This window comes from Acyrthosiphon pisum, chromosome A1 (assembly GCF_005508785.2).
Source record: "Acyrthosiphon pisum isolate AL4f chromosome A1, pea_aphid_22Mar2018_4r6ur, whole genome shotgun sequence".
NCBI lineage: Eukaryota > Metazoa > Arthropoda > Insecta > Hemiptera > Aphididae > Acyrthosiphon > Acyrthosiphon pisum.
In genome coordinates, this window is record NC_042494.1 from 12,884,869 (window position 1) to 12,895,424 (window position 10,556).

A 10,556-nucleotide genomic window follows, 5' to 3' on the forward strand; every position below is an offset into this window, starting at 1 on the left:
AAATTTCATGTATCTACGGTAATTTTTTTTAAAGTTACATCCAAAAACCAAATTCAATTTTGTGAAAAATCGATTTTGCGTAAAAATTCCCGTTTTTCCTTAATTTTTCTTTTGTTTTTCCCGGCGCTTTTGAAAACCACTGGGAAATTTAAATTTTGACCTCCCCAATGCACCAACGATATTCACTTTCTGATCGAACAAGATACTGAAGTTGAAAATCGTAGCATTATTTCGACTACTTATCGTGTACACAGACACAAAAAAAATTAAAAAATAAAAAAAAAATAAAAAAACACACATCATTGTAAAATCAATACATTCATCGTTCCACTCAGAATCTAAAAATAAAACACACATCAATGTAAAGTCAATACATTCATCGCTCCGCTCCGATCGAAAAATTGGTTCTGCTGAACTAAAATTGTATACGTCCCTATTAGCCGAAGAAATCTAAGCAGGTACTGAATTCTGAAAGTAAAAGCATTCTATTATTTCTATTGGATATTTTAGAAAATGTTCACTATAAACTATTATGACCAGCTAATCGTTTGTTTATAATATATGAACCATTGGGTATTTGGATGTGTATTCAAATTTTTATTTGTGAATTTTGTTTACAGTATAGTACCTACCTATTTATTTGACTAAGATTATTATTATGATTAATGAATAGTCAAGTTCTGATGAACACGTCTATACCTATTACCTACTAAAATTATTTGACATTTCCATCTGCACACTGGAGTATGAAATTTAGTTTGGCCTTGGATATTATTAATAGAGAATAATATAAATAATATGTGAATAGATGATGCTCATCTTTCATCAGTCATCGCAAATACCTCCAAGACAGGAAATTATAGTCTGATAGGTATAAACGACATTTTCCGGTTATTATTACGTTGTATTTTTCTTGTTTTTATTATTTTCCATTAATATTCATGATCAAAACCAATAATTGTTTAAAATTACCACCACTATATAGGGTTCAGGTGACAAAAATCATCATTATTATTATTGATATTAATTTTAAGTATAATATTAATTTAAAATTGTTTTTATTGTTATTACTTTTATTATATTCATCGAGACTTACAATTAATTATAAATAATTATTATGTTACCTATAGCAGTCATTATGAAGAGTATTGGTATTATTAATATTATTATTATTATTATTATTATTATTATTATTATTATTATTATTATTATTATTATTTTTATTATTATTATTAAGTATTATATTATAATACGTTTATTTATTTGATACTTCATAGATAAGTTAACAAGCTGTTATAGTTATTACTTACTAGATTGTAAAAATGCGTGACGTGTTGTGTTTTGTACGACTATATTTGTAGAAAGTTAACAAGTAAATTACAGTTTAATATTAATACACGCTAATAGTGAATTCGTGAACCTCGGGGTAATCAAATTATTCTATTCATTATTCAAAATAATCTCAAGCAACACAATTTTCATAAAATAAATAAAGTTTTTCAACCAAACCTTAATATTAGTATTTCCAAGATAATTATATATGTAGGAATGTAGGTACCTACCTAGTGTCCTATAATGGTAGGCGTACAGCTAATTCTAAAATCATTTTTAGCAAATAAGTTGCAATTTATATCCCAGTATATAATATTATATTATGGTTCTTATATGCCTAATGTCATTGATAATAAATTGGACTTCAAATGTTATCGTTTGGTCTAGGTAAATAAATTTAATCCGCTTTTATATTCCGTTAACTTTAGTGATAACTGATAAACTGCAGGGATAAGCGTCATAGGTACTTCAGTATACTTGATATTCATTTGTATTGTATTGATATTGTATTTGTATAATTGTATAGTAAAATGTATGTAAAATACATTTATAAAGTAGTATTTTGTTTTAGTGATAAAACTATAAGACATTCGTTTGTACTTTAAAAATTCGTTTGGGATTATTCAAATACTGGACGATAAATTATGTTCAGAAAAAAATTCTTTAAATTGTCATTGGTCTTGCGGAGGCGAAAGCAACATTATTCGCACGAGATCGTAATTGGGCGATGGAGGTCTATACGCTGACCTCTATCGCCCAATTAGAGGTCAGCGTATAGAGGGGTTCCTCTGTTCTCAGCAGTCCGTTAGATATCCTAGAATTCCGGTCTTCTTCCGATCAATTGGAAAATCACGCTCGTTGGGCTGACAACTATAAATTTGCTCTCTTTTTATTTAAATATATTTTATCCGGTAACTTACAACTTTGGTATTTCACAGGTTTATAACTTATAAATTGATTTTTGTTTATAAATATTTTATTATTTTAAATTAAAAATGTCGGTTAATGTAAGGGCCAAAGCGGTACGTGGTCCAAGCAGAAGTGTACGTATATTAATATATTATACATTATATTTACTAAAAAATTTTGTTAACAAACGTATTGTTTTATTTACATTATATTATACTATCACTTAAATCTACAGTTTTTAGGTTATTCTTGTCCATTATTTCATACAACAATAAATTCAAAACTATTAATTTGAATAATATTAAGTTATTAAGTTTATTTAAGTTCAATTAATAATTTTCTTTATGGTTCAAATATCACACCGGCATGAATTGGTCAATAAATCGATCGTTTTATATTTTAATCTTATCGTTTTTCTTTTTTCATGCTTTTTATACGTCATGCCATAATAAACCTATAATAAAACTTAACAAATATTTATTATTTTTCTTATAACGATAAACAATAATTGTTATACTTAATACTCAAGTCAAAAACCATCATAAAATAAAAACAATATTTTTATTTTGATATAGTTGAATCTTATATTATGAATTAACATTTTAATACCACTACCTACCTATATCATTTTACAAAACTGTATTATGTTATTTCCTGGTACGTTTTATAATTATTTGTTTAATTTAACGATTGAGTATTTGAAGACAATATTTTAATTAGCAATATTTAAGTAATATATTTGGACAAACATCATACATTGAAGGTCGCATTTGGATTTCACCAGAGAAAGTAGCTTAATACGAGTTTCAGAGCACAGTCATTAGGTTGGATTTATTTCCTGTCTTAACGAAAAGTTTCGTAATAACACTTCCGTATCATCACCAGAAGTATCTCATAATCATGTGCATGTTATTAACAAAATCGTGTAATACACGGTGTCGTTTAAAAATATATATTAAATTCATTTAGGAATAGGTTTTACGTGTTAATGTGTTATATATAATATTTAATACTAAAATGTTGGTGTTATGTTCCGTGTGGTTATTATTTTTTGTACTGAAGTTGCCTATAAGATTCCACTGTAATCATAAATGTCACTCTTACGCAAGTGTAGAATAAGTGGATAATTCCCAATTTTAAATAATAAAAAAAATGAAATCTTTGTGCGTGTATTATATCAATTTGTGTATATTTTTTAGTGCATTAAATATTATTTGGTTATTTATATACCAAAGATTAAAAAAGTTTTTAATTAAGAAGACGTCGTACCCACATGTATTTTCTCGCATCTTACAAACGCACTACACGGAAAATTGTGGCTTCAGAATAATCCATTATAATTTATTATATTTATTACTGGAATGAATTTATCTACAATCAAATTTAAAGATAAGAATATTATTGATATTTTAATAATTAAAATATATCAAAAAAACCTATGTATGGTTCATTAATAATATTCTTAACGTAAATAATAATATTAAATAAATATATAATATTATAATGGTAATAATTTGCTGTGTTGTGCGTTTTAAGATCAAAACAATACATACAGCTAGGTAGGTATAACGTCCTATTAATGAATAAAATTCAGAAAACGTTAAACTCAATAAAAACTATGTAGTAAGCGAGTTACTACGCAACATTTAAAATAATTTCAATTAGGTACATATTCGGCATTGTACGTCAAACGATCTAGTTCATCCTTTCTATTGTACGAAACATAAATTATTAAATAGCCATGGGGAGTATAGTGACCAAAACGAAAGGATAAACAAATTTACAATTAATCAACTATTTGGGAACGATATTTAAATAATAATACCGCAACAGATTAGCACGACTTTACAAATCGTGTAGAATAGACGGAAGTGATATTTTACAATATGGCAAATATTATATATAAAAAAGTAGAATGATTTAGTATAATCGAATTTGTAGATAATAAATTAACTAACAGTACATTATGGCAAATACGCAGAATAGATTAGAAATGTTGCAAGGGCGTGGGCTGAGTCGATGGTCACACGGACCACATCCGTTAGAGACAAGATAGCGTATCGATAGGCAGGAGAAGCAGGGACCCGAATATAAAAGGGAGCCTGAAACAGCCTGTATTCAGACGTGTCTACTCCAAAGCACAACAAGCACCTTCACGTCACTCTGTGTAACTTGTCATTTGGACTTAGACAAAATTACTGAAGAACATTTTAATAAACTACAAAGTATCTTTCATCTGTCTACATTTATTTATAAACTACCCTGTCAACATCTTCATCATCAACAAAAGTGGTCATGCTTCCTGAAAAATCATAATATACTCGTAGTTAACGGCTATCAGAATATTACTCTGACCGGCCCCAACGACGAGAATATTACAACTATATAATTTAAAATAAAATAAAAAAAGGGCGACAAGTAGATACCGCTCTGTTGTACAGTAGTATATGCCATTGTAATGGATCTGTTATACTTGAATTCAATGATAAACTATTTTACACGAAAAATGCATTCTTGTTGAATAATATATATTAATAATTTTTAAAAAAATAATAAAAATCGAAAATATCTCATAGCTTTGAATACTAAATAGCATAACTTCCCGGTAAACTTTTGTTTTTCTTAAAGGTAAAATATTCTGTTTAGAATCTTCTATTAAAATTACTCATGTTAGTAATATCGCGGTTCGATTTACCGATTAAGATCAACTATACATTGAACTAATATATTTTTTTTAAACAACTAATTCGATACTAATACTCTTAAATGGCGTAGACATACCCATGTTTTTATTGTATTTGAAAATTGAAATTCAATATTTCAATGGAATCGTAATAATCATTGTAAAAAAAAAATTTATATATTGTAATTAATAAAAATGGTGATTTATTTTACCTAAAATTTTGTTTACAGGTAGCGACTAATGTCACTGTTCAGAAACATCACGTTTCTCGTGACAAACGTGGACAGGTTCTCGGCAACGTGCGGGGATTCCGGGGTTGTACCGTTTGGTTTACAGGTCAGTGCGGATAAAAAAGTTAAAAATCATTTTTTTTTTTTTTATAGTGCATTTCATATATAACGTCAATAAAATCGAATATTTTTCTCAGGATTATCCGGTGCCGGAAAAACGTCCGTATCCTTCGAACTGGAAGCGTATTTGGTCGCCAGAGGAATACCAGCCTACGGATTGGACGGCGACAACATGCGAACTGGATTAAACAGAGATCTGGGATTTAGCCCTGCCGATAGAGAAGAGAACATCAGACGCGTGGCCGAAGTGGCTAAATTGTTCGCTGACAGTGGCGTGGTTACACTGTGCAGTTTTGTGTCTCCATTTCAACAAGTGAGCAGCTAGTTTAAAACCGAAGTCTTACAAATATTACAACTGGTGCAGTTGAAAAACGGTGTTTCTGTCATAATTTAGGACAGGGAAATGGCCAGAAAGATACACAAGGATGCTGATTTACCATTTTTTGAGGTGTTTGTTGATGCACCTTTAAGTGTATGCGAAGAACGAGACGTCAAGGGCTTATATAAAAAGGCCAGGGCTGGTCAAATCAAAGGTAATTTATTTTTTAAACACATACAGTTTTGTGAAGAGTTGGATATAGATAGTTGGTAGTTAGTACTTAAACTTAATATTATAAATTATTTTACGTATCATATTGATTTATGTGCTAATAACTAAGTGAAATACTAAAATATTATAATTGAGTCATCAGCTTATGATAAGTTGTATTTAAATTAGCAATTTAACTATTTAAGAAATACAAACATTTTTTTAATTTTTAGGATTTACTGGAGTTGATCAGGTGTATGAAAAACCAGATTCACCAGAATTAGTTCTTAAAACGGTTCATTTATCCATAGAAGAGAGTACTATGCAAGTAGTACAAATGCTTGAAGAAAATGTGAGTTTTACCTATGGTATATTACTTATATATAATATTATTATTTATTATGTAGGTACACAGTAATATAATTTTAACTGTTATAAAGCCTTGACGGGATTGTGAATCAGCTATGTGCACAATATCATTTTTCATTACACATGTGTCTTATTGGAATTTTTTAATGATCCCTATTTTTAAATGATATCTCATAAGTTGTCTTAGTGAAAAAGTATTCTAATATTTTGCCCTTACTACCCCCCCGTCCACATTGACTCATACAAATTTTTCGAAGCTTCAGTTATCAACATTTTCAATTAATATAATGATTTTTTTTTGTTATCAGTTTGGTATCGAAAATGGTTGAAAAATACCGAGTTCATTTTTTAATTCAAATATTTTGTAGTTTTGTACATTGACCCTATCCATGAAAAATTCCTAAATACTCCACTGCCTTATCACAGGTACTTGCAACCTCAATACACACACTGTGTATATAAAATACGTTTTTCTTATTTAATTGTTCTTCAATTATAACTTACCAATAAAATTTTAGGACATGGATTTGTTTGATATAATATTAAGAGGACGCATGTGTTGTCTCCGTCTTACAAACGCGTAACATACCAAATTTACGCTCAGAAATTCACGTTTTATGTCGTTAGCTTAAAAATTAGAATGAATCGACCCATAATGAAACTTAATGGTACGAACATTATCTGTGTTTTGGTTGGAAGTTTTTTTACGATAATTCAGTTTTTAAGTGAGCATTTTTAATTTACATTTATTATGCACGCATAACTCACTTAAAAATTGAATTATCGTAAAATAAAAAGCTAACGGCATTATTTTTATAAATAAGGTACTATTTTTATATATAAAATACATCATACCTATTTTTTATTATGTCATATATTATACAAATATAAAAAAAAAATAAATAAAAAGCCAAATGTAAAAAAAAGTTCTAAGTACAGACCTTTTTTATTTTTTTTATTTATTTGAAGAAATCTACAATCTATACATGCTTTTTGTACAATAAGTAGGTTTGATGGTAAAATATGATATGAGTAGTTAGATTAGGGAAGATACCCAGGGTAACACCCTGTAATAATATTTCGAGCAAAATTGTGAGTTTTTTAAAAAAAATTGAAAAGTAAAGGTATTTTAAAAATTTTGACATTTTTGCTATTTCTAAACGATATAATGTACGTAATATTAAGTATAATAGAAAAAACGCAACGAATTTCCCTCAGAAATATTGTCACAATTCAATTTTATTATAAGTATTTTTACCCTAGAACCAAAATTGAGCGATTTATAGGTACTCGGACGCGTTTTGTCTTTATCGTACGTATAACGTGTGTGGAGACAACACATGTGGGTGTGATGTCCTCTTAAATCATATATAATATTAATAAATATTAATTAATAAATAATATAATAAATTAATAAATATAGGTATTATTTATATATTAATAATAATAATATTAGATCACCCGCTACACGAATGTCTATTAAAGTAGAGACACTGTGACACCCAGTAAATAAAATGGAAATTGTAAGAGATGGCTGATTAAACTACATTAGGTTAAAAGTAATTAAGGAATAAAAACAAAAGTTATAATGACATGAAATAAATGTATAAGATATTATATTATTTTAACTTTTTAAGTATTTAGAATAAACAACATTTAAAAGTAATACCTAAAACCTATTGCTTGTAAAATTTAATTTTTGTTTTATTTAAAATGTTTTTCTTTTTAGGAAGTAATTCCCCTGCAAATGAATCGTGACATTGACCGTGTTACCGAACTGTTTGTCCCAGAAAACGCAATAGAAAAAACCAAATCCGAAGCACTATTACTTCCTCGACTTGACATTAGTAAGATGGACACACAATGGGTACAAGTATTGGCTGAAGGCTGGGCAGCTCCACTTGGTGGTTTCATGAACGAAGAAGAATATTTACAGGTATTCAATAACATTTGAAACTATAAATCATTTGAAAATTGTAACGTATGTAATATTATAATATAATATAATATTATTATTATTTGCAGACTTTGCATTTCAATAGTTTTAGTGAGGATGTTAACCAATCCATACCTATTGTTTTGCCCATAACCACTGATAAAAAGGAACAGCTATTTGGCTGTGAAGAAATTGCTTTATGGTATAATTCAAAACCGATAGCAATACTTCGTAAACCATCATTCTATCCCCACCGTAAAGAAGAACGAGTATGTCGTCAATTTGGAACATCGCATCCCAATCATCCTTATATAAAAGTACTTAATTTTTTTAGGCACTTTTTGCCATTATTGTAATTGATATTTTATTTATTATATTTCAGACAATTTATGAAAGTGGTGATTGGTTGGTTGGTGGTAACTTAGACGTTATAGAAAGGATCTTATGGAATGATGGTTTGGACGATATTCGTTTCACACCAAATGAACTCCGTGCAAAATGGAGAGAAATGAAAGCAGATGCAATATTTGCTTTCCAACTTCGAAACCCAATACATAACGGCCACGCACTATTGATGCAGGTTTGTATTATTATATTTTTCTGTATTAATTAATTAATTATTATAGTTAATATGATGATATTTAATTAGGACACTAAGAAAAAACTTCTGGAACGCGGATATAATAAACCAGTGTTACTGTTACACCCTCTTGGTGGCTGGACAAAAGACGATGATGTTCCACTTCATGTGAGAATACTTCAACACAAAGCTGTACTTAAAGATGGAATTTTGGATCCAGAAAATACTGTGTTGGCCATTTTCCCAGCACCTATGAATTATGCTGGGCCTACAGAGGTATAATTTCTATAACATAGAATAATAAGTTATTTGTTTTTTCATATTTAGTAAGCAATAATGAATGGATAATTTAGTAGATATTTGTTTAAAATCCAATCTTACTTTGTTATAAAATATTCAATTTACCATAACTAAGTATAATGGATAATATAACTTTGATTTTTAGGTGCAATGGCATGCCAAAGCTCGCATGTCTGCCGGAGCAAACTTTTACATTGTGGGCAGGGATCCAGCAGGAGTTCCGCACCCAGATCCTAACACGTCAGGTGATTTATTTGATCCCACTCATGGTGCTCGTGTGTTGACTATGGCACCAGGACTGTCAGACTTGGAGATCATTCCCTTTCGTGTAGCAGCCTACGACAAAACAAAAAAAGCCATGGACTTTTATGATTCTACCCGGCATAATGATTTTAACTTCATTTCTGGCACAAAAATGAGAGGTACCTATTATTTTTGTTGTAAACATTTTATCTAAACTAATCTTACCTATACATTTGTATACAACTAATATTTACACTTTTAGGTCTCGCCAAAGATGGTGTCGAACCACCTGCTGGGTTCATGGCATCTTCTGCCTGGGAAGTACTCGCCAGCTATTACAAATCATTGAACAAACTTTGAATAAGATTTTCATTTATTTATATTTGTCCATAGTGGACATTGGACATTCCTATTTTAATGAACTAACAATCCCTCCATTTCTTTTTAAACTTCTTTACTTCTATGTGTGTGAATTATTTTAATTTTTTGTTTTTTTTTCATTATTTTGGTGCGTTGAACAATTTATATTGGTAGTATGTAGAATAGCTTTTTTTATTATTTATATTATACATTAGTACAATACTTGTATACGTTTGAATGATAATAATATTTTTTTTAAAAAAATTTTTAAAAAATGACAGTAGTAAATTTAATTTGTATAGTTTAATTACAGCCATTGAACTAAAATTTTTATAATTAACAGTTAAACGACCAAAGTGTATACTCCTATTCATATTTACTATTAGTCTTAGATAGTAATATATTATATTATATAAATTAGTTGTTTTTAGAATGTATTTTCTAATATTATTCTACTGCTATTACCTATTGATTACAATATTGATACTAATGGATTAATTTATGTGTTACTATTGTTAAACATTTTAATTTTAATTTAAATATATATATTTTATTTCTAAATTGTTTGTCAATGTGTGCTTTACTATTTTATAGTAGAAAAATATTCAGTTGGTCCCCTAACTAATAAAGTTTAAACCTACCATTTTGTATTTGATTTAGTACTAAAACCACACACATAACATTGTTATTCCAATAATATTATCATTTAACAGTTTTTGCTCTTGGCTAATAAATTACCTGTAACATAAAATGTACATTGTTTTATAGTGGGTGGGATAAAGTACCTATTTGTAAAGTTAGGTTAGCTTAAAATTTCAAAACTCAGTTAAAAAAATATAATATATACTTAATAAGTATATAAGTTTATATTTATTAATAATATAAGTATTACTTATATTATTGGTACCTAGTATAAAGATAATCAAGATCATTTATGTTATTGAGATAACTATATTTCATATGAA

At 28.4% G+C, this 10,556-nt stretch overlaps 1 protein-coding gene across 1 annotated transcript in view; it reads left to right on the forward strand.

The window, feature by feature from the left end:
- LOC107882139 (bifunctional 3'-phosphoadenosine 5'-phosphosulfate synthase-like) overlaps positions 1-9,751 on the forward strand; it is an 18,436-nt gene extending 8,685 nt beyond the window's left edge. The window contains exons 2-11 of the mRNA XM_003241414.4: positions 5,155-5,260; positions 5,352-5,587; positions 5,669-5,807; positions 6,037-6,155; positions 7,902-8,108; positions 8,198-8,425; positions 8,491-8,688; positions 8,758-8,964; positions 9,134-9,410; positions 9,494-9,751. Of these exons, the coding sequence (XP_003241462.2) occupies positions 5,155-5,260; positions 5,352-5,587; positions 5,669-5,807; positions 6,037-6,155; positions 7,902-8,108; positions 8,198-8,425; positions 8,491-8,688; positions 8,758-8,964; positions 9,134-9,410; positions 9,494-9,591 (1,815 nt within the window). The 3' untranslated portion in view covers positions 9,592-9,751. The remainder of the gene's footprint in view (positions 1-5,154; positions 5,261-5,351; positions 5,588-5,668; positions 5,808-6,036; positions 6,156-7,901; positions 8,109-8,197; positions 8,426-8,490; positions 8,689-8,757; positions 8,965-9,133; positions 9,411-9,493) is intronic.
- The last annotated feature ends 805 nt before the right edge of the window (positions 9,752-10,556 follow it).